This window comes from Crocodylus porosus, unplaced genomic scaffold, assembly GCF_001723895.1.
Source record: "Crocodylus porosus isolate Cpor-Errol unplaced genomic scaffold, CroPor_comp1, whole genome shotgun sequence".
Classification (NCBI taxonomy): domain Eukaryota; kingdom Metazoa; phylum Chordata; order Crocodylia; family Crocodylidae; genus Crocodylus; species Crocodylus porosus.
The window spans coordinates 23,591,696-23,616,600 of record NW_017728913.1 but is presented as its reverse complement, the minus strand read 5'-3'; the positions used below and the strand labels follow the sequence as shown (position 1 = coordinate 23,616,600).

Here is a 24,905-nt window from a genome sequence, read left to right as displayed (position 1 = left end):
CACAACCCAAAGGAGTACCTGAGTTTTCTACACGGGAGCTACCCGCACCCATATTAATGCCCACAAAAGTGTGCCCAACGCACACCAAATACCAAAAGATCCTAGTCACAGACCGTTCGCAAAAGTACTTCTTATGCACACCAAATACCAGGCCAAAAATCCCCCGGTACAAAACCAAATCGAACAAATCTTTGCCCCCGGATCCAGAAACCAAATTGGGCAAGGGAATTGTATACTCACTCAGGTATCCTAGAGATCCCGAACAGAATGCCAGAATGTGTGTCTGGCATCCTCAGAAACCAAAAATTTTGCACAGGTAGCCTTTAATCTCCCGGGTACCCCGACTCATGTCTCAAGCCCCCTGGGCGAGCCCAAAAAGGCGGCTCAGTGTGCACTCCCCGTGGTGGCAGGGACGATCTTGTCACTGGGTCTCAAGGTGATCTAAAGAACTCCTGGCTGGCTCACCAGATTGTTGTAAAAAGTGGTTTGTTTCTCTGGAGGCTCGCAAAAATCACAGACACACAGTCATCAGCCAGTACAAAAGGATGTATTTGTTTGCAAACAAGGTCACAGTGGGGCATTGATGCCCAAATCAGCTTCTGACAAACTAATTGTGTTTGCAAGCAGAATTTATCTTCTCTCTCCTGAGCACGTGTGCAGACGCTGGAACTCTTACAGCTACTTCCGTTTCCTACAAGCATACATGTAGTTACATCATTACATACATTGCATGTATAGTATAATTAGCTACTTAAGTATGCAGGGCGGAGAGGTAAATATGCATCAGCTCATTAAGCATGCCCAGAAACTACAACAGTTCGCCAAAAGTCAATTGAATTCCAGCTTCTGTATCAGCATGAGAAAGGCTAAGGTGGGTGAGGGGGAGAAAGGAGCCTTGGGCAGTATTTCTTTCCTATCAGGTGCAAGATGCAAGCTGCGCATTTCTAACAATATTCCATTTCTGCGGATTTCATGGGTTCATCAAATAAATTTTCTCTTTTAGCAGAGAAACCCATGGATTTCCCATGTTTGCAAAGAGCTCCTCAGGCTGGTACAGTTCCAGCCTGCAAGAGCTATTTGCAAAAACTGCGGGAAAGTCTGAGGGGGAGTGGGGAGGGGGGATGGTGGGTCCTGCAGTTTTTAGTCAGTCACAAGGCCTAGGCCAGGCTCACTTTCCTCCTGGAGCCTGTGAAGTGATAAGAAGAGCTTACAGGGGGCTGGCGGGTGCATGGCAGAGCTGGGATGAAAGCTGGCTGAGGGCTGAGGGAGTGGGGAGGTGTTAGGGAAGTACAGAGTCCCGACCTGGCATCTCCATGTATGGCTTCTCTTAAGGGCTGCTAAAGCCACTTTGGTTTCATGTGCCCCCAGCCAGGCACTCCAGCTGTGAGCTGGGAGGTGTTGGGAAAATACATGGAGTGTCTGGCTGGCTCCACAACTCCCCACTCGATGCCAGAGTGCCCAGCCGGGGGCACGTGAAACCAAAGCGGCTCTAGCATCCCTTAAGGGAAGCCGTGCATGGAGGTGCCAGCCAGGAGTGGGGAAACATGGAGCCGTCTGCACACTCTGTTGTTTGCTTCCAGGGGACAAAAGGGACCTGCACCCCCAGATCTGTATGGGGGCAGGCTGTGGGCTTGAGCTCCCGCCCTGCTTCTCTCCCATGGGGCTGCTGTAGCCCTGAACGTGTGACCCAGAGTAGCTAAGAACAGCAGGGCCATGCCAGGATCTCCTTGCCCCACCCCAGCTGCCCTGGCAACATGCTTCCTGCGCCTGCTGTCACTTTGAGGTACAGAGCCACATGCCACTTCCCTCAGTGCAGCCCTGGGTGCAGGAGATGCATTGCTGGGGCAGTGCTGAGCAAGCAGATGCTAGGAGATCTCCACATGGCTCCTCTGTCCCCGGCCACGCCAGGTCGCGGGGAGGGGAGCAGAGTGGCAATCTGCTGCCAGCAGGGCTGTGGGGGGCCTTTAATGTCAATGTGTTGCCCTGCTCCCCATGGGGCCAGAGGTTGACACTGACTTCCGAAAAGCTTTTGATTTGCCATCCCACAATGTTCTTGTCGGGGACTTTAACTTAGACTTCCCAGGTCCGTTGTCTGACCGCAAGAGACAGGCAACACCAGCAAGGTCTTATCTCAAAGGTCTTTATTGAAGCGTGCACACAACAACAAAGAGCAACCCATCTGCTTCAAGAACCAGCCCCCCCTCCTTAATAGTAAGTAAGTTTATATAGACAGTTTTGCGTCACAGATTCTACACCTAATTGACTCAACCCCCATGGTTAGTTAGAAACTTCTAGTGTGCATGCCTAGCTACACAATAAGAGGCTTTGAGCAGGTCTTACCCGTAAGCATCTTCCTTATCATCAAGTATGCAACTTTTCTTTTCAGCACTGTTACTTATGCTAGTGAGTTCAAGGTAGGTTCAGTTTGTACCATCCCTGTTTATCAGCTCACATTCCAATTGTCATATTGCATACAGAGAGCTCATGATTATCCTGTTTGTGGCCTCTCAGCAGTATTTTTCCATTTCAAATCTATATGGTGGTTTACTAGCACACAGGCAGCGAGCTCAGCCCATCTTGTGGGCCTTTGGGCCCACTCTCAAACATCCTATCTATCAATCCCCCCTTTGTCTCTAGAGGACCTGAAGAGGGGACTCTTGGGACACATATCCATTCATGTATCTAGGGTTCATTACATGATAGGGCCTTTTAACTTTGGGGGCCTTTTTACATAGTTGAGCACCCACACAGTATCCACACTTTATGATTATATAAAGCAACAAAAGTCTACAAATAATAACAACAACACTTTTAAGCAAATTATGAAGCCACTCAGTTATATCAGGCAATTAGTTGAATAAATCACTCTACTAAGAGCTCCAGGTTGGTCGCCTCCCTCCATGATCCCTTGCAACCTCTTTAAGGTGCTTTGCTCTTTCCCAGGTGGCATTATAAACATCGGGAGTATACAGTATACGCAACATTCTTGTCTTATTAAGGCACATGTTCTTCCTTGCGAGGCCAGCAAGATGTCTAGGGCCATTCTATTTTGAAGAACCATTTGCCTTAGTTGCTTTTGCTCAGTAGATAGATCTATGAGGGCCTCAGCAGTGGTATTTATTAGCCATTATTGTTAACACTCCCTGTATTCTTATCACACCTTCTCCTATGCGATATGTAGTCCCTCCGCAAGCAAAAAAGAGGGCGGCACAAGTTCTAGTCTAATCATTAAGCGCTTTCTAAGTAAGGGGTCGAGACCAGTTAACATCTTCTTTGGCGTCTCGCACATTGCAAAACCGTCCAGAGGGAAGGTGGTTTCGACACAATACAGGAGGCTCTAACCAGGCTAGGTAGCAGGATCCACTCCATGAAACAGGCAAACTTAGGTATGCTTTTTCTCTACACACCCAATATACTCCAAACAAGGGAGGCTTAGTAGACGAATTTGCACGGTGGGACAGTATTGACCTGTTAGTCTCTGTGTACCAACCGGTCCAGGCAGAGAGTTTTTTAAAGCTAGGAATGATGGAATTATCAGAACAGAGGCAGACTGTGCTGCCCTTCTGAACTACTAGCTGTAGCGGAATGGATCTTTGTGCAGTTTATAGCCCATGTTTCTACATTTCTGGGATCGCTATTATCATGTAAATACTAAACTTCCCCATTAATAGGGCAAAGGTTCTCACCAGGATGGTTATACCAATATGACTTAGCCCTTTTTTGACCATCTTCCAAAGATATCCTTGGTCCCTTTGTGCTTCCAAAATGGGTCTCATTAAAGTAGGCTTTATACTCACTGATTCTCAATGACACTTTTCTTATCCTCAAAAAGCACCATTCACTAGGTCTTTTCCACACTGTGAGGTACTTGCTAACCTGGATTCCAGCATTAGCCCAGGTTATATTATGGTTACCTGTAGGGTCCTTTTAGGATGGGGTCCAGGTCATGTTCATAGGGCTAAGGGGAATGGGAATCATGGGGAGACCTCTCTGGCTATCTACTGGCATTAAGGAACATACCCAACATGAGGTATTGTTCAGAGCTGACATACGGGCTTTCATCTCATGAGCAAAGCGAATAAAGGCATTAGATTCGTATCCCCTAGTTATTCCAACCACCAAAAAAGTAAAGCAATAAACAATACACAGATGAGTCCACTGACTCCTCAGGCAACTTTTCGTGGCTATCCTTTGGGGAATGGGCACTAGTCTAGGTTTTCTTGAGTTTGAGCTTTAGGCCACCCAAAGGGGTAGCAGTCCATTTGCCCCGGACATGGAGGTCGTCTGATTCTGGTTCATCCGGTTTGTGGTGGGGTGAACATGCATGGCTCTCTCGAAGTCCGACGCCGTCTGCTTCTGGAGAACCTTTTACCAGGTCGGGTTCCCTAGCGAGGTTCCTTTTGACTCTGGTATGATGAACCCAAGTGGGAAGTTCCTTGACCTGAATAGCAGTGGGGCTCACCAGGATGGTCTCGAATGGTCCTAAGCACTGAGGTTGAAGTGGGGTCTTTCGGTAAGTTTTGATCTACACCGGGTCACCTGGCAAAATAGAATGAACAACTTCCCACAATGGTAAAGATTGAGACTGCGCTGAGTACTGTTGTAATGTTGCTAAATGCTGTTGCAAGACTTTTACATAAGCTTCTGTTTTACAAGTTAGATCAGTGTCACTAGGAATTGAAATCAAAGAAGTAAAGGAAGGGGGTACATGTCTAAAAGGTACCTCAAAGGATGCTAACTTAGTCCTAGAGTTCAGAGTGGTCCGAACAATATACAAAGCCAAAGGAAGAACTTGAGTTCATTTCATTATGAGTTCCTTACACAGCTTAGTTAGGGTGGCTTTTAGAGTTTCGTTCATACGCTCCACGTGGCCTGAGCTCTGAGGGTGCCAGGGGGCATGAAAAAGCCATTTTGTCCCAACCGCCTCAGTAAGTTCTTTACAAATTTTTGCTGTAAAATGCATTCCCTGGTCAGAATCAATTTTTTCAGGAGGGCCAAATCTTGGCATAATCTTATTAAGAAGCACCTTGCAAACTGCTTTAGCAGTGGCTTGGGCAGTAGGAAAGGCTTCTACTCATCCCGAAAGTTGATCTACAACGACTAACAAATGTTTTTTTCCTTCTGAGGTGGGTAAATCAGTGAAATTAATTTGAATATGCTGCATGGGCCTGTGAGCCCATCTATGCCCACTAGGTGGCGCTTGTTGGCGTGTTCCTTTAGGATTACATTGCTGACACAGAATACAACTTTTCACTGCTCTTCTGGCCATTTCACTTAATCCAGGGGACACAAACTGCCTAAGAACAACTTGAACCATTTTATTCGCTCCCAGATGGGTGTTATTGTGAACCTTTTGAAGCACCTTATGCTGACTGCTTCTAGGTAGGATAGGATGACCATCACATTCCCAGATTCCTACTAGATTAGGTTGTGCCCCCCACTTTTCCTATGTTGCCCTTTCAGTATTTGAAGCTTGTAGTTGCCATTTAGCTAGGGGGAAATTAGGTCTAGCTGAGCCTCTTGGAGGGCTGCTGCCTTGGCCACCCTGTCGGCCAAGCTGTTTCCTATTGCGACAGGATCAGTTTGCTCGGTATGAGCTTTGCAGTGTATCACTGCAATCTCCTCAGGAGCTTGAATAGCTTGAAGCAGCTCAGCAATTTCCTTTCCGTGGACGATCTGAGCTTCAGACGAGGTAATGAAACCTCGTTCCTTCTAAATTGCACCAGTGGTGCAGCACACTCCAAAAGCATATTTTGAATTTGTATAAATATTGACTCTCTTTCCTTTAGCATAGAGACCGGCTGCAGTCAGGGCTTTCAACTCTGCTGTTTAGGCACTCACTCGGGATGAGAGAGCCTCTCCTATTAATACAGTCTCGCTATTAGTAACTGCATATCCAGAGTGTCTGATTCCTTCACGGACAAAGGCAGAGCCATCCACAAACAATTTTTCTCAACAATTTGGATTTGGGGGTGAAGAGCTCACTGGCCAAATTCGTGGACAACAAATTATGGGGAAGTGTGGTCACGCTTGAAGACAGGCTGCAGATACAGTCAGACTTAGACAGGCTGGCAAGTTGGGCATATGGGAACCAGATGAGGTTTAACATTGAGAAATGTAAAGTGCTCCACCTGGGGACGAACAATTCCCTGCACACCTACAGGCTTGGTGACACCAATCTGAACAGCACTACGAATGAAAGAGAGCTGGAAGTAGTAATAGACCACAGTATGAACATGAGCTGGCAGTGCGATGCTGTAGCCAGCAGGGCAAGGAATACCCTGGTGTGCATCAATCTATGCATCTCCAGCAAAACCAAGGAGGTGATTTTTCTGCTTTACTAGGCATTGGTGAGACTGCAGCTGGAGTACTGCGCCACACTTCAAAAAGGATGTGGAAAAGCTAGAGAGTCCAGGGAAGGGCCACATATATGATCAAAAACTTGCAGAGCAAGCCATGGAAGGAAAGGCTGAGGGACCTAGGACTCTTCAGCCTGGAAAAGAAAAGGCTGAGAGGGGACTTGGTAGCAGCTTACTGCTACATCAGTGGCATACATCAAGGGCCTGCTGAACAACTGTTCATCAGGGCACTGTTGGGGAAAACCAGGAACAATGGTCACAAACTCCTGGAAGACCATTTCAGGCTCAACATTAGGAAAAACTTCTCACAGCCAGGGTGTCTAGACTGTGCAATTATCTCAGATCTTCAAAAGGAGGTCTTCAAGAGGAGACTGGATGGTCACCTTGGTGGGGTCACTTGACCCCAGTTGTCTGTCCTGCTTGGTGCAGGGGGAATGGACCTGATGCTCTTCTGAGGTCCCTTCCAGCCTACATGTGTAAAGAGTTTAGTCCACCTGTTGTGGGGGGGTCATGGCTCCAACCAGTGCTGCAACATAAATGTCCATAAAGAATAATGCACTGGGTGTGGCTCCAGCGGAGCAGGCCAGTTGGACATGGTGGGAGGGGAAGTGGCCTGGGACTGGACATGGAGCAGCAGCAGCATGGGTGTGTGGAGGGAGGCACAGGGCTGGATTTAGAGCAGGTGAGTGGGGGGGCGGGGCACACAGCTGGATGCAGAATGGTGGTAGCAGGGGTGATGGCGCAGTGGTGACTGCTGCATTCAAGCTTCCTCCCCTTGCTCCTGGGAAGCAGTGGTGGTGTGGGGTGGTGTGTGGCAGCTACGGGCAATGTGCTAATTTTACAAAAACTACCAAATATATATAAAATACAGTATTGAGAGGGGGGAGAGTTTTATATATATGTAATATGTATAGAGAATTATAAGTAAGAGTTGTTTACACACGTATACAGGAGCACACATGCAAGTATACACGGCGACACAAGTATACATACACATCCACACAAGTAGACATGCATGCAAGTAAGTATACGTGTACACACACACACACTAATCGGTGCATAAACCAGTTTATGTCAACCCTTACAGCATGATCCTGGGCTACTTCTCCCCGCCCCGCGCTGCACATGGAGCAGACGCTCGGAGCCGCAGGAATCTGACGGACGCCGCGCACGGAGCCACCTCGGTGCAGACAGCGCCCGGCCCCGGGCCCTCCCACCGCTGGGCCCAGGCTCTCCAGCTCCGGGCCCGGGCGTGCACTAGCACGTGGAAACCGACGCACGGAGGCCAGCACCCCACAGTGCCCTGGCCAAGGGCCTTTTTTTTTTTTTCCGTTTTTTTGCACTGGTCCTGGAAGCCCAGGTCAATGCATGGAGTGGATGGAGCAAGCTCCGGTTCCACCACCCAACACCAAAAAGAATCTGCTCAATATAGACCTCGGATGGTGGACACATCAGAGACAATCACCTGCCCTGGGAAAACCACCTGATCGATCATGGTGTCTCCCCTGACAGATTAGTACAGGCCATCTACTACTTATAGATTAGTCCAAAGCCAAAAGGGGCCGCCCACCCGCAGCCACACACGGCTCAGACCGAGGCGCCGGCTCCGCCTCCGGCGTGGCGCCCCGCTGGTGGCGGTCACGTGACTCATTGCTAAACGTTACCAGGGAGAAGTCACAACCCGGGCACCGCTCCTTTGGTAGTGCAATCTGAACCTGATGGTTTCGCCTGGTTCGCCTTAGCCAATAGGAGTAGGCGCTGGGACTTGCTACCCAATGGTAGGGCGGGGGCGGGCCCGGAGCAGGGCTGTGGGGTTCGGTTGAGCGGGGAGAGCGGCTGCTGCTGCGGTAAGCAGCTGCTGAAGCGGCTTGAGGTGCGGGGGGCGCGGCAGAGCTGGGCCGGGTGTGGCGGGGGGCTTTCCCCCCGCTTCCTCTCCCGCTGGGGTGGGAGCAAGGTCAGCGGGGGTCCTGGCCGGTGCCAGCAGCCCCTGGCCCCCGTGCCGCTGCTCGTGCCGGCCCGCGGCCCGGCCCCGCACCGGGGCGCTCCTCAGTGGGTGCTGGGCGCTGGGTCCCCCGAGCTGAGAGGGAGCGCGTGGTTATGAGCCCTAAGGGAGGGCGGAGGAGCGGCTGGGGGAACTGGGCTCATTGAGTCTGAAGAAGAGGAGACTCAGGGGGCTTAATAGCAGCCTTCAGCTCCCTGAAGCGAGTAACAGAGAGGACGTTCTCAGTGGTGGCAGATGACACAGTGAAGAGCAATGGGCTCAAGTTGCAGCAAGGGAGGTTTAGGTTTGGTATTAGGGAGAATTTTATCATTAAGGGGTAGTAAAACACTGGATCAGATTACCCAGAGAGGTGGTAGACACTCCAACTTCGGAGGTTTTTAAGATCCGGATAGACAAAGCCCTGGCTGGGGTGATCTAGTTGGGGCTGGTTCTGCGTTGATCAGGGGGTTGGACTAGATGCCCCTCCCAAAGTCCCCTGCAACTGGACTTGTCTGCGGTTCCTTCCTACCAGTGCTGCGGGTGCATTGGGACTAGCAGCCCAATACAGGCTAGCTCTCCTCATGCTCCAGCTCCTGACAATTGGTGCATTAGGAGCCTTGAAACTAGGGGGAGGCAGTCCTGCTTCACAGCTGCTGGTTGCTGTCCTCACCGAGGCTTCCACCAATTGTTTGACAGCTGCTTTACCTCCCACTATGTGTAGTGCAGCTTCTTGGAGTACAGCAAAGTTACAGAGCAGACAAGTACATGTGAAGGTGCTGCTGGTCAGGCCCATGTGTCTGCTCTGTAACTGTTTAAGTGGATGAAAGAGACCAGAAGCCAACCTAATTCTTCCATGAGCTGAGTAGGTCCTGTCAGTTCTAGACAGCTGCTAGAGCATGAGGCTCTGAGAAACCAGGTGAAGAGCCTTAAGGAGGTGCAAAAATCTTAGGGAAGTGTGTTTATGTCATTAGGGAGCATGCTTTACAATCACCATGAGTTACTACCTTCCCTCTGTTTGGTCCTGAAAGTATGCACTTAAATGGAATATGCTGTACCCCAGTGGTACGCCTGCTTGATGCACATAGGGAGTATGGGCATAAGCACACAAAGAAACTGCTAACCCCTTCCTCTTATCAGAGGGGGTCACTAATTGTGCATCAACAGTTTCCAGATGTTATTAACTTTTGACCCCCAACTCCTATCCCTAACTCTGCACCAACAGAAACCTGTGTTTACTTTTAAACAAGTGTTCACAGGGCAGGGTGCACCAAGAAAAGCACATCAGCTAGTGCCCATTGGCCTTTGAATGAGTCCAAGGAGCCATGGATGCCAGTGGTAGGCAAACTTTTCCAGTTGCAGGCTTGAATGATCCATCTTGGATCAAACTGAGGGTGCCAGGACCCACCCACAGCCGTGGTATGGGGAGAATGCCCACAGAGTAACGCCACCAAAGCTTGGATCTGATGGTTCATGGGCTGTAGGTTGCCAGCGTCTGAGTTCTGTTAGACTGGACATAAAATTTGAGTTCAGGTGACTTCACCTGAGTTCTCTTCTTAACCTTCCTTGGATAAGTTATCTGATATATTGCTGTTTCATCTTTAAGAATTAGGCTAGTCATACTTGATACAGCAACCACTTTGATTGCTAGTGATAAGTGTTGAGTACTGCTTTGCTTAAAATGGCTATTAGTGCACTGTTTGCTGGGGGGGCAGTTAGCTCTTTGTATAGAGTATCATTAATATAAAAATATAGGTAACTTTGTTAAAGAATTAGGATGTCATTGTTAAAGTACAGATTTGTGTGTAATCAGAACAAATGCCTAGAACTGGAAGTAACTTAATGAGTTATTGATTCAAAATACATCTTCCCTTTTCTCCTTCCTATTCCACAGCCATTTCATAAATTGAATTTTATCTAGCATGGTGGGGGGAGAGGGGTTTGGTGTCATTACTCCAATTGGAAGGCTGTTCCAGAGCTTGATTCTTCTGATGTTAAGAACCAACCTGCTAACTTCTGACCAAAATTTATTCATGGCTAGTTTATATACTTTTGTTCTTGGGACAACTCAGTATTTTACCTTCCTCTGATCTGTTTATATAGAGTAATTGTATCCCCTCTTAGCTTTTATTTGGCTAAGCTAAGCAAACAAGTTATTTTAGTCCCCTCCTATAAGATGCAGTCAGTTCATTTTTCTTTAATGAGGGTGACCAGAATTGTACACAATATTCAAAAGTAGGTCTCAACCATGTTTAGTTATAACAAAATATTAGTACTTGACTATGTCTACTGGAGTACCTTGCCCAGTACATGCTGATATTGCATCTGAATCTTAGGCTGGGTACAGACATTTAAAAAGCCTGAGGCAGAATTGATCCAAGTTAAGTGGTTTTCTGTAAGCATCGTAGTTTAGATCAGTAGCAAACAGAACATTCACCCTTGTGGAGGGTGGAGGGGGCATGCAGGCTGCCTATCTTAGATTGGGTTCCGCCCTTTTTAAACCACCCTGTGGGTGCTGAACTTGTTATGGGCTTAGACCAGTTTCTGATCGCTTATACCAGTAAAAGTATAATGTTTGTACCTGACTACAGAGTCATTCTGTGATAAATTTATATGTTCAGGTTCATTCTTCTCATTCGTTTCTTGCTGATGAGTCTCCCACTTACTGTTGTTAATTCAAGCTGTGTGACATTATACTGTTCAATTTAATTTGTATAACATTAGTCCCTGCATGATCCTCAGAATTTTCCCATGTGATATTTTGATTCTGATATCTATTGATGATGCCTATCAGCTTTCTCTTGCTGGCAGATTTCATATTCCAGTCCATTAATGAAAATATTATGCAAGATTGTTCCCAAACTTGATTCTTGAGGAACTCCACTAGTAACTTCCCTCCAGTCAGACAGGTTCCCTTTCAAGCCTGCTTGTTTTCTTATCATCTAGGAAGAAAGCCTTTCAGTCTTTGTACCCATTTTTTCTGTTTTTGCTAATAATCTTCCCTGCGGTACTATATGAAAAGCTTTATTGAAATTAGAATAAATAAGATCTACTACAGATCAGAAAAGGTCTACTACTTGTTCAGAAAACCCACTTATCCTTTCAAAGATGCTGGGTTAGTCTGGCATGGTCTATCTTGGGTAAGTTCCTATTATATAGTATCCAATTTTCTGTTTACTTCCATGCCTTTGATTATTCTTCCTGTTAAGTTTTGTTTTAAGGATTTGTATGTTATTGAGATTAAACTAATGACCCAGGGGTTCCTTTTCTCCCTTTTTAAAAATAAGTATTAAATCATGATGCCATACCTAATCCAATGTATTATTCAACTAAAATCTGTTGCTACAGGACCTGTGCTTTTAGGGATTTTATGTTCTTTCAGAATTCTGGGATGGCTACTACTACATTTGCTTGAATACAAAATGAGATTTATTTCCTCCAATCAACATAGGGAAAAAGCTCCATTTTTTACAATCGCATGCAAGGAAACCTCATTAAATACTTTCTCTTTCATTGAACTGCTGCCAAAAGCAGCATGTGCTCAATAATTGAAATCGACTATGAAGTTCATTTAAAATACAACCAATACTGAGCATGACTAAAACAAATGGCCCATGCTGAGCAAACATAATGATGGGACCTTTTTTTGTGTGTGGCTATTTAAAAAGAAAAAAGCAAAGTTGCTCCCCCATGAGAGAACTGGAGGTACTGCAGTACAAGGCTAGCACTGAGAGGGCCAGAGCTAATCCTGACCACTAATCTTAGCCAAAAGTCTGAGTTGCTGATGGGAACCTTTTTGTGTGCATGTGTGGAAAAAACAGGGGGGTGTTCCCTCCTCAGGAAACTGGCACTGGACCTGGATGTACTACAATACCAGGTCAGCATTGGGAGGGCCAGAAGCAGGCCTGACACTATCCCTTGGTGCCAAAAATTTAATTTTATTAGAAAATGTTAAATTTCAAATGGCAAAGTTCAAAGCACAAAGAAATACAGAAAGACCTGAGTGGGATCTACATAGTAGAGGATGGCTGTAGGGTTGGGAATACAACTAAGTTGTATATAAATAGGGAGCTACTGAATTTGTGGTGCAAGTGAGGTACACACTGGCTCCTTCTTTCAGGCTCCCCCACTTGCCTCCCCACGGCTGATTGGTGAAGAGGCTTTGCTGCTTGCCGCTCCCCAGTCTCTGCTCATTCGTGATCAGGAAAGTGAAAACCGTGGTTTTATATATGGTGCCATTTTTGCTTCCTGCTGCTGATTGGCCAAGGGGCCCTGGCAACCCTCTGCTTGCTGCTGCCTGGCCATACTTTAAACCATGGTTTTTACTTTCCCACTGATCAGGAGTGAGCGGGAAGCAGTGGGGCCTCTCTGCCAGTCAGTGGGATGAGGGGCATGGTGTGGGGGGAACCTGCAAGATTAAAGGAGCCACCACGCACCCCACTTCCACCACAAATTCAGTAGGTCCCTACATATGAAACATGCAGCCAACTAAGTCCAGGTAGAGAGGGGGAATGGGAGGGTGGGAACATTACACTTACAAAGCAGAGAGTATACAGGAGACCCCCGCACAACAATACTACATTGTAAAAGGAAGATTGGTTGGGAAAGACATACAGTTACAAATAACAGCATGTGGGATACAGTTGTGGGGGTGGGGGACTATGTTTTTTCTTAGCTGAAAAGGCTGAGATGCAGTAGGTTCTTGTAGGAACCTACCACAAAAATAGGTTGGTGCAACCCCCTTTGATTAAGATGTATTGTAATGCCCGTTGCACTCGATCCTGTTCAGCACCAGCTCTTCTTCAAGTCATGGTGAGCCACCACATTGCACATATTTTTATTTTCTCTTCACTCAAACAGTAGAGCTGTGCCTTTCTTTCCCATTTGCAATGATTCCTGTTTCTTCACCAGCCTTAAACAGGGTCCCAAACTTTACCCAGAATCTCTCTGATGCTCTGTCTCTTAGCCTGTCACATATTAGTGTGGCCCCACCCTCCATAAGGGGGAGCTGGACCAGATTGGCCTGCATTCCATCTGCATATAAACTTTTGGAGGATCCCAGGATTCATGACATGAACACTCAGTTCTAGGGATAAATGGGGGTAATTAGCACATGACTCCTTTGTGGGGAAGTGTATCTGGAGTATACACACATACTGGACAGTGCTGAGCTATTTGGTCATCATAGCTTGAAATGCTGTTGACTCCGCTGAAGCCCAGCTCAGTGATGTATAATGGTAATCAGCAACCTTTTGGCTTTGAATTAACATCATGCTTTTGGCTCAGATCAAGCATCATCTCAGCCTCTTGTCAGCTCAGATCAAGTGTAGTTCCTATACTCTATGTAAGGAGGTACAAAAATGTTGCTTAAAGGTATGTTTGTGGAGTACTTGTGCTAAAACTTGCATCAATTTAAAGAAAAAAAAGATAAAATGTGTCAGCTCATCCATTACTGTTTTCAAATGTTCTCATTTCCATGTGCTTGGGGAGAGCAGGGTCTGATGGTGGGGAGGAAGGTTTGCAAGGGGTAGAAGGTTAGGGAAGGACGGAGGGTAAGGGGGCCACCTGACCCTGTCAGATTTAGTTTTCCTGCAATAGTAATAGAAGGGGTCAAATTCAAAGCATACCTCCAAGAAGTAGATTCTGTACCTGGAAAATTATAACGATTCTTTACATTTTCCATATATGGAATCTAATTATTGGGAGTTCATCTTATATTCAGGGTTATCATATATTCCAGTAAATACTGTATTGTTTTCCTTTCACCTTAGTTTTAGTAATTTCACTTTTTTCCCCCTTGTTCCTGTTACCTGACCTGGCTTTGCTCCCCTTCACCTATCTGCCCAAGTGCATATCATTGGTTTTTTTTAATACAAATATTTGTTTATGTTTTGAGCCATATTATGGCTAGAGCAGGAGATTGGCTCACAGTTTTGTTTTGTTTTCTTTTTTTTACCTTTGGAAGTTGTTTCCTTATAGTTCCTGTTACCTTTGATTTAAGGAAGTTCCAGGTATCTTTCACATTCCATTTTGACATAATTACTTTGCTGATAGCTAGTTGACTTCTCTAGCTCTTGAAATTGAGAACCTGGGTTAAGCAGAAGTTTAACTGTAAAACTGAATTCAAACTGGATCAACTCATGATGTCCTTACTATTTGCCAAAACTAAATCTAAAATAATATAATTTTTGATCATTTGGAAACTGTTGGGTAAATAAATCTATTAGCTATTGCATCCATAAATAGCTGCATGCTGTTCTCTACTGTTTGGAAACATTGGATTAAGTTCTTGTCCCAGGGAAGTTAAAAGAAACATGTATTTGACTTCAGTGGAGCAAGAGCTTTGCCCAAATGTTAAAGTAAACTATGAAGTTGCTGAACTTATCAATTCATATATGCTAGAGTGAGAGCTAGATACTACTTTTATTTATTCTTTCATATTTTCAGGGTCAGACTGTGAGACAGACATGTCTCTTGCCCAAATTTAATTTGTGCTTAAAATGTCACCTAATTTTTAAATAGACCTAATTTTTATGCTGGTGATAATGAAAGCATAGTTGGGACCTTGGTGTAGTGAAAGGTAAGTGTGAGCTGACTATAGAATGCCTACCTTGTGAACAGTGAAGAAATAAATACTGCTACCTGATTCATTGAATGCCAGCCACTTGCACAGTGGGCAAGTTAGATGTTTTATAGGAAAGACAGTGTTAAAATCTCTGCAGGGGGCAGAGCTCAGAATTCTCTCTTCTATTTTCAGTCTTCTGAGTGCTTCACTTTTCACAAAAACATAATTTTAATATAGATTCTTGTACATCATTTTTGCCTGAGTTTTGATAATGCATGTTTCAAAGGAGATTCCTGATTCAGTCAGCCATAGACCTATTAGGTGAGTTTCGCTCAAGAAGGTACAGGTTCAAAAAGTAATGTCATATGTTGTTTTTTTTTATAGTGGACAGGTGAGTAAAAATCTTGGTGAAAGAAGTGTGTCTCTGGAAGGTTTTAAATGAAATGTGATGGCCTCTGAGCTTGGAACTTAACCACTAATTATAAAGCTAAAAGTCAGCTAAGTTCTAGCGTAGACATTTTGATAGCACTTAATAGATATGTTGTGTGTGTGCCAGATATGTGGGTTTTCCTGGAAATTTTGAATTGAAAATTTTCCACTTCCCTAAATAGAGCGTGGTCTGATTTAATATGTTTATTTGACTTATATTTAGTAAACAAAACTAAAAAAGTACCTCCATGTGAATTTTATGTCCCAACAGCCACAAGTATTTGAATTGAAATATTTGATTAGGAAGAAAATTAAATACAGCACACTTAATGTGGCTTAAATGTTATATTCAAACAAATGCAAAGCTTTATGTGGAAATAAATTATTTTATTGGCATACTTGTAAAAATGTAAACACAATAGCATGTACTTCCCTTACATTGTTTGTTTAAATTTAAGGGGGGAAAAAAGGCAATGAAAACTGATGACACTCATTTTAGCACACCCAAAAAACTGTGTATGATATGCCCTAGTTGTCTACTCATCTACTTCAACAGAGTTTAACTCTCTTCCACTGAGTTCATTGCGGCACCTCCAGTTTCACTGTCACTATCTGTAGAATCATTTCACTACTTATTAATTCCATTTCAGAATCGGATTGAGGCAGCTCTGATTCAGAACTACTTGAACCACATTCTCTTTTGCTAAAGGATGGTTTTACCAATGAGTCTATGGGCAAGGGCAACTTATCACACTGTATCTTCTTCACTAATTGTGCTTCTGACTGATTCTCAAGAAGCAAGAGATTTTGAGAAGTAGAAACAACCTTAGCGATGTGTTCATTTGGTTTTGATTTGACCTGCACAGCCAATTAGGTCAATTTATAACTTAATTTTTGGTTTGGATTATTATGTGAGTGTATTTAGCCTCCAGTTCACATATCAATAAAACATATACATACTCTCTCACTCACTTCCTAGGGATAATCACCTGAAAAACATTAATTACAACTTTGAAACTGCCAAGCTTGCCTCCAATTGTATTGACATCCATACATTGTTACAAATTAATTTTATGAAACAATGAATTTTTAGAAATGGAAAATTTCCCATGGAAAAATAAAGCATTGGAAAATTTTCCATCCCACATCTCTGGTGCGTGCGTGGAGGAGGAGGGCAGTTCTGAAGTAGTTTTCTCAGAAAATGTGGAGAGGGAGGTAAAAGTAACTAACTACTGTAGCTGTCCGTGATATTCATGTCAGCTGAAACAAAAGTTAGTGCCATTGACTGTACCTGAAGACTAAATATACTTATTTTCTGACATTTTCTGATTACCTACATTCCATTACGGTAACAAATTGAACTGTGAGTAGCAATATAGCTCTCTTTCTGGACCTTCTCATCAGTATATATTATAAGGGGAATTGAGGTATGAATTAACTGATTTACAGGAAAACAATGAGCTCCTTGATGGAAGTGATGAGAAAATGAATTGGAAACTGAAGTGAAAAGCATAATGTGATCTGAGAGGTATTAAAGAAATAAGCTAAATAAATAAAATAAACTTATTTGGTTAACTAAGTACTTTTTTTGCCTAGCACTCATGTAAGGATGCCTTAGAAAAAGAGCCATGGATAAATACATTAAGGTGCAAAAGATTGGTGAAGGATCCTTTGGAAAAGCAGTTTTAGTCAAATCTAAAGAAAATGGGAAGCAGTATGTTATTAAGGAGATAAGCATATCCAAGGTGAGCAATCTTATTAATTATTAATGTATTCATCTTATAGTCCTACTTTCAAAACAATGTATTGGGGTTTTTTGTTTTTAGATGTCTAATAAAGAGAGAGAAGAGTCAAGGAGGGAAGTTGCTGTGTTAGCCAACATGAAACATCCAAATATTGTCCTGTACAGAGAGTCGTTTGAAGGTAGGATTAGTAACTAATAGTGTACTATAAAGCATCTAACATGGCAGGGAAAATACAGGCAATATTCTTGATGTTTTTGTTATACATGATTAAATGTCTTTTCCTTATCTTTTATTGTCTACCTCAATTCCTACTGGCTTCTTATAACTCACTCGACTGGGGAATAAAACACACCTTTTTGTTTGTTTTCTTTTCTTTTTAATTTTGTCTGTGCTATAATGCAAGCAATAGATCCCTGTGTGCTTGTTCCTGGAAGGAAGGTCCCATCACAATTTTTTTCTTCACAAACAGTATATGTGTGTCCACAGCTGTAAGTACGTGGAGTAATTATACACAAGGTGAATTCAGATACGAGTAGTCCAACCAGACTTCCCGTGAGCTAAAAGAAATCAGTCACCTCAGGCAAGCATGCTTCCCCCTAAAATGACACCAAATGTCTGAAAAATATAGATGACATTTGCATATATGAAGTGGTTTGGTGAATGGGGAAGTAACTTTCAAACCCAGGGAGCCTTGTGGAAAATATGATTTGCTGCACCTTTTTAAGAGAGATTCACTTACTGGTGGCCCAGTGTTCTCTGTCTAAATATTAGATACCTTAGGCTGGCATCCTGGAAGCTATAAGCCATGATTAGTTGGGAAAGGCTGGTAGAGTTAGTGCTTCAAAATTTGCACATCATAGGAACAAGCAGATGAGGTGCAGTAGTTAAATGTCTTGTGGAATAGTGTTCAAAAGCGGTAGGGAACCTGAATGTCATTTAAGTCAATATCTGATACCTTTTTAGGATGTCCCACAAACCCTAATTTGGCATATCTAGGAGTAGGAATACCATATTCATTCAAAATTGCAAGAGGAATAAATGTGGTCAGATATGGGCACCTAAATTAGAATTTGGTGAAGTTTAATATTTTTTGCTTCTAGGAGACAGTCTGAGATTTTGATTATCTCCTCTAGGTAGACTAGCTTTATGTTCTATTCAAAAGATAGTACCTCTTGTCACACAGAGGTCTCTAGCCTTGTGTTGGGTTCCTACTTACGAAGTTTGAAGGAAAGAATTGTTAGCATCAAAAATGGAAACAGTAAAATGGTACCATGAATGTAAGTATTTTGCCTGAGAATTGGGAAAAACAAATAATAGTAACTTGCAGCCAGCTTTGCAAATGAAGAAATATATTTTGCATTTATCATTTAAAAGCTTTAAGTGTGTTGTTTGTTATGGAATACTGAAATGCTTCCTGCTTCTATTGACAGAAAATGGCTGTCTCTACATAGTGATGGATTACTGTGAAGGTGGGGACCTGTTTAAAAAAATTAACGCTCAGAAGGGTGTCTTGTTCTCTGAAGATCAGGTAATGGTAGCTTGGGGCTATAATTACATACTATCTATCTTTCATTTTTTAAGTAGTAGAAAATATTATGTAATTTCAGACTGACCTCATGAATATAGTTATTTATAGGTTGACAGTCTGATCTATTGATCTGTGAAATGCTAAACACGACGTTTGAAACATAGATTAAGTATGTTAATTGATCTAGATTAAAGGAAATGGTGCAGATCAGGATATCAAACTCAGTAGGCCGCACAAGCTGAATGAGTGGCATGGCACTATTTATAGACCAGATAAGACCCACGGGCTAGCCTTGCACACCGGATTCAGTACATGGAGCTGATCTGGCGCAGGTGCTGTGCGCAGCAAAAACATTGGACCTGACCTCATGTGCAGCACACAAGGCCAGGGCTGGCATGCACCATGTGCACTGTGCAGGTTCAACTTGAGACTCGCAGGCTGGATGTTAAGGGTCCACCAGCCAGATGTGGTTCCCAGGCCATATCTTTGACACCTCTGGTCCAGATGAATTTCTCTAAAACTGCTGGATTTTGTGGCACAAAATTTTCTATATTCTCTCTCTCTATATTTTGATTTGATGTCCTGTTAGAATTATGTATTCAACAACATCTGGTGAGTGCTGTATTTAAAGACAAAGATTAATGTTTCATTTGCTGGTTGGATGCTGTATTGTAAAATGTGGAACCTTTAAAGAATGGAAGTAAAAGGTTTTTTAAAAAAAATTGAACCCCAGTTATGTTGTATGTATGTAGGAATGCTGTTACATGTTTTTATAAACCAAGTGTTGGGCTTAGTAAAATGTAGGAGAGAGAGTCTTTCGGTCTCTCTCTGTCTCAAATCTACTTGCACGTGCACGCGCGCACACAGTTGTCGAAGTTTAATTTCTTTTTAATTTCTTATTTTTACATTTAGATTATGGATTGGTTTGTACAGATCTGTTTAGCGCTGAAACATGTACATGAGCGAAAAATTTTGCATCGCGATATAAAATCACAGGTATGTGGGGTGCTAACTTGAAATGGAATTGCAGTAAAAATATTATGCATTATATTTTCTTCCTGACTGTCTTAACAACTAGAATCTAACTGTGAGCCTAAAATGATGCGTGCTGAGATTTGTCTAATTCCTTCCCTGTGAAACAAGTGCCTGTTCACTAGAATAGAGGACGTAGAGTAGACAATATGTCACAAGGATGAAACATTAGTTGTGTAGTGTAGGTTGATCATGAAATGTTTTTTGTCTCCCTATTTTTAGTATGGCAGATGGGCCTCAAACATCAAGAACTCTGTAAAGTATTTTTATTAATTTTGATTTAATGAGTAGGGATCCAGCTTTTCTGTTTGCAGGAAAATACGGATTTTCTTCTATGAAGGAGAAAAACATGGGAAACTGCAGGTTTCCCCTTGCAGGCTCACCAAGTTCCAGCCTGCAAAGGGCTGCTTGGGGCTGGGAGGAGTGGGATGCAGTGGGCGCCACATGCACTTATGCCTGCACATGTGCACGTGGCTAGCAGTATACCCAGGCAATACATCCAGGTGGAGAGCAGCTCCCCCAGCTGCTTGCTGGTAAGTTTTTATTGGGGGGCGATTGAGGTGACCACAGTGAGGGAGGGAGTTGAGGCAGGGCTGGCAGCTGGGGATGGGGGTGCTGCCCAGCTGGGGCAGGAATGTGGGGTCCGGAGGGAGGAGTGGGACGGAGCCACAGGCAGCTCTTCCAAGGTCAGGTGGTGGCTGGCTCCCTGCCATTTATCCTTCTCCCTGGGAGTGTGTGATGGGGAGCATGCCCCCTCACCCCCCCAATTTGTGTGTGGTGCAGGGGCAGATGTGGGCTATCTACTGTGGGCTTGGGTCTCCCCGCCCAGCTCCCTTTTCCCCCCATGGGCCTGTGTGGTGGGGCTTGGCATGGGAGGGTAGAGTGGAGCAGGGAGGTTCAGTGCCACCAGTGCTGGGACCCCTACACCAGCCATGAGCGGCGGCGAGAAGTTATGGCCCCGCTGCTGCTGGGTGAGCAGGGGGTGCTTCACCTTGGTGACACGGCTGGCGCAGGTGTCCCAGTGGTGGTGGCAGTGGCACTGAGCCTCCCCACTCTGCTTTTGCTACATCCTTCTGTGCCAGGTCCCGCCCACTGGGATGCAGAGGCCCCTGGGGGGAGGTCAGCAGGGCTGGGAGGCCCAAGACTGAAGCGAGCAGCCCACATCCTCCCTCACCCCACACAAGCTCCACTTAGCTCTGCTCTGGCCAGGCCATCCACGGGGAGAGAGACTGTTCTAGCCACGGCATCTGCCAGCTGCCATAGACCTGGCAGCTGGGTTCCCCTGGTAGGGCTGGGGGGCAGGGGGCTACAGGTTGAGATTGAGAAGCATCAGCAGGTTTGGGAGTGTGGGGAGCTCTGGGTTACATGTGAGGGGGTCTGGCAGCGCTGAGGATCTGTGGATTGGGAGTGAGAGGCGGGGGCAGGGTACTAGCATATCAGGGCTGTTCAGAGCCACAAACAGGTGAGGACAGCCACAGCTGGACCCACATCTTAGTGAGCGAAGGAGGGCAGGGGAACTTCTGAATTTGTATAATAAAAAAAAAATCAAATGGCAAAATATGTAGGTATTTAGAATTTATTTTATTATAAAGATTGAGATTCTAGTAGGCTTCCAAATTGCTTTAAAATTGTATATATATCAATAAAATATTATGTTTAACAGATATTGTACATATAGTAGCGTTTCATTTTAATCATGGAGAAACACAGATTTTTTGTGGTTTTAATCAGAGGATTGGGATTTTTTTATCAGAGAATTTGAGATTTTTAAACAGAGAAAACTAACATCCTTGCTAATGAGGCAACATCTGGCACTAATCTGAACTGCTGGGAACACTGCCCCACCTACTTGCTTTTCTGTTCCACTTTCACCAAATGCTGAGAAAACATAATGTAAACATCAGAGAGTGCTGGGTATATGTGCTAATAAACACAGTATCGACTGAGATTAAGAGGGATGTTGAGTGTATGCCAAAGAACAGCTACATTACACTTTTTTTTTTCCCCAGGACTGTAACACATAGAACAGGCATGTTGTATTTCAGAACAGTGGTTCCAGGCAGTCAGCGCTAGTGTAGATCACGGGTAGGCAACCCCTGGCATGTGTGCTGGCGTGTGGCATGCAAAGACATTTTACTTGGTGGTCGCGCCTTGGGGAAGGGGCTGGGGCTGTGCTGCCACAACAAGGATCAAGCTCCTTGCGGCTTCCCTGCCACCTGCCCTGGCACACCAACATCTTAAAAGGCAGGGTTGTGGGTGTTTTTGGCACTCTGCCTAGAAACGTTGCTGACCCCTTGTATGGATATACCCTAAATGTACCTGTGTAGTACTTCTGGGGAGAAGGGTACCTCTCCCCAAGCCAGGTAACAACCATTTATGTATGTGTTTCAGGGGTAAAAAATATTTTCCAGCCTTTGGAACAGTATAAAGTTACATATAGGGAAACTGAAAATATAGCTTGTATAATGAATTTTTTTCTTCTATATGAATTACAGTTCTGTTTGAATGAACTGTTTTTCCTCTTTTTTCCTCTGTTCCTGTCCAAGAATATATTTTTAACCAAAGATGGAACAATACAACTGGGAGACTTTGGAATTGCTAGAGTCCTTAACAGGTAACTCCTAGTTAGTGCTGCTTCCTGTAAATCAGGGGTATCAAACTCAAATCAGTTGGTAGGCCATATTTTGTGTCAGCAGCCACAAGGCTAATGCTGCTATCATTGTTGCTTGTCCCTGTTGCTAACTGCTGCTGATTTTTTTTTTTTTTTTTTTTTCATTGTCTGTGGTGATTAAAAACAATAAGTTCAGTGATGGGAAAAGGGAGGTGGTAAGGAATGACAGTGTTGAACTTCTGGGTCCTGGTAGGGTATATGGCCCACCAACTGATTTAAGTTCTTTGGAACTGGCTTTACTCACACAGTGGTCCAAGACAAAATTGCCTTTTCTCCCAGCTCCTTTGGGAAGAAATGTGCTCCGCCCCCCAACCAGCTCAGCCTCTGCCATGGCAAGAAGTCCTGAGGGCCAGAAGACCTACTTCCATGGGCCAGATCCAGCCTGTGGGCCATACGTTTGACATCCCTGCTATAAATTTATTGGAATAGACTTCATGTAGCAAAATAGACTCTACATAACATTACATGAGTTAATGTTAACTAATTCACTTTTAGTTTTTCTTTATTTTAGTACTGTAGAGTTGGCTCGTACTTGCATAGGAACACCATACTATTTGTCACCTGAAATCTGTCAGAACAAACCTTACAACAATAAAAGGTACTGCAAAAATCCTCGAATTCTTCTCTTCTTTTTATTTCCTTTGTCTAAAAAACTAAAGCTTTTCCTGCTTTCAGTAAAGAGCACTTAATTCAGTCTTCCTCTCAACATGGTAGGTGTATTTTTGTTTAAACTGGAAAATCAGAGTGAATGCACAAACACAAAAACTATTTTTCCCCCCTCTAATAGTTGAGTGCCTGGGTGGTCCAGTAGGCTTCTGGTTACTAGTTTAGGAAATAATTAGCACTGTCTAATGTGAGCACATTTTTAATGTTTTTGCTGTTCCTGCTGTTAGGCAAAACCTAGTTCCAACTCTCATGAGCAAATTCATGTTTTCTTTTTAATGTGTGTTTTTATCCCACTTGGAATTCTTTAAGCAGTCTTAGTAATAGCGAAAACTTATGCATTAATTTTTTTAATTTTTTTTTGGAGGAGGAAGATCGTTTCTGTTCTTTTCCCTTTAATGTTTTCCCCAGCAAGGCAGCTAGCATTTCTCCCATTTGTCTGTGTGCACCAATTGCTTTACTTCTTACTCTTGGTGATTGAGTAAACTGTGAATGCCTAGAGAGAATCTGGAATTAGAATATATAACAGTCCTCCAGTTTGTGATAGATGCACGCCCGTCTGTGGATCTGGACTACAATGTCTACCCTTTAGGTGCCTGATCCCCAGAGTCTTTTTATGTTAAAGATGGGCACCAATATTATCTCCCTGCCCCCCTCCTACTCTTCCTCTAGTCACCTTTTGAATGAAAAAATGTGGGTGCTGAGTTGGTGTTGAACTCAATGTAGATAAGAATTTTCAAGTGAGTTAGGCACTGCTAGGCTGGGATTTTTGGAGTCAAGTGGGGTGTAGATGGGAGCTATGTGCCAAGCTGCTCAGACTAGGGCTACTATGGACATGCATAGGAGAACTGAAGATGCCTAGGGAGAGTTCAAGTCAAAAGAAGAGGCAGCTGCTGAGCAGGGGCTGTTTTGGACCTCAGCTTTGGTCTTGCATGTCCAAAGTCCAGCTATGTTTTTTGCGTTTGTTCTTTGTTATGTTATGTTCTTGCATATTGCACATATTCCCCCCCACACACACAAAAAAAATTGGGGTGCATGTATTAAATGGGGAAGCTGGTCTTTCTGCCATGAATAGAAGCACCCTGCTTTTGATTCTTGCTCCACAGCCCAGCAGCATCAGTGGCATTAATATTCAGGCAGCTGAGAGAGTCCTTTGACTTAATTAGTCATTATTCTTCACTCCAGAGGTATTACAAGTGTCTCTCCTTTTTAATAGTTTGCATGTTCTGCTAACCTTCCTTAGCTGCTCTTGATCTTTCTCCTCTTATTCACACCCTTGTAGAATCTTCAGTTCTTTTCAAAATCATAAATCCAGCCACGGAGACCAATCTGCAGCAGTAGTTAGGATTTTGGCTTTAGTTAAGCAGGAAAAAGAGGGCAAGTCAGCAGAAGAGTATTCTCCATCCTTGTTCTATGTAGCCATAACTCTGGAAAAGTCTTCTTTTCTTTCATTCTGCCTTTCAAAAACAAGGGGCTGGCTATATTCCAGGGTGTTTTGTATGTGAGAAAATGCAGTATATTATTTTTAAATTATTAAGTTAGTACACTTCTACAGAATGAAATGCTTCATTTTTACAACTAAGTCAGTATTTTCAAGAATATATTTCGAGGTTATTTGGTAATTTTAGAAGATAAAAACTAAAATTTACGTGTCTATTTTTCTTTGTTTAGTGACATATGGGCTCTTGGTTGTGTTCTCTATGAAATGTGCACACTTAAACATGCAGTAAGTAGAAACTTTAAGTATTTTGTAAAATTATGGTAGTAATTTCGAACAACCGGGGATTTTTTGTTGTCAAGTCGAAAAATGATAACTCGTGAGCTGATGCGTTTCACCTGCTTGCTTTTTAAAATGAACTATTCCATTAAAGTAATTCCCTTTCTCTGCTTGTCTTGCTGATTAGTCCTTGGCCATTAGGGCTCTGTGAATAGGGA

At 43.8% G+C, this 24,905-nt stretch overlaps 1 protein-coding gene across 7 annotated transcripts in view; it reads left to right on the top strand.

Moving 5' to 3' along the window:
* Positions 1–8,170: 8,170 nt before the first annotated feature.
* Positions 8,171–24,905, top strand: part of NEK1 (NIMA related kinase 1) — an 81,976-nt gene continuing 65,241 nt past the window's right edge. For 4 of the 7 annotated variants that reach the window (XM_019534601.1, XM_019534604.1, XM_019534603.1 and 1 more), the window contains exons 1-8: positions 15,127–15,223; positions 16,928–17,076; positions 17,158–17,254; positions 18,507–18,604; positions 19,517–19,600; positions 22,183–22,250; positions 22,819–22,905; positions 24,642–24,696. In XM_019534601.1, the coding sequence (XP_019390146.1) occupies positions 16,960–17,076; positions 17,158–17,254; positions 18,507–18,604; positions 19,517–19,600; positions 22,183–22,250; positions 22,819–22,905; positions 24,642–24,696 (606 nt within the window). In that variant the 5' untranslated portion in view covers positions 15,127–15,223; positions 16,928–16,959. Of the gene's footprint in view, positions 8,207–14,832; positions 14,918–15,125; positions 15,224–16,927; positions 17,077–17,157; positions 17,255–18,506; positions 18,605–19,516; positions 19,601–22,182; positions 22,251–22,818; positions 22,906–24,641; positions 24,697–24,905 lie in introns of those variants that run through there. The other 3 variants (XM_019534600.1, XM_019534599.1, XM_019534602.1) reach the window with 3 other exon arrangements.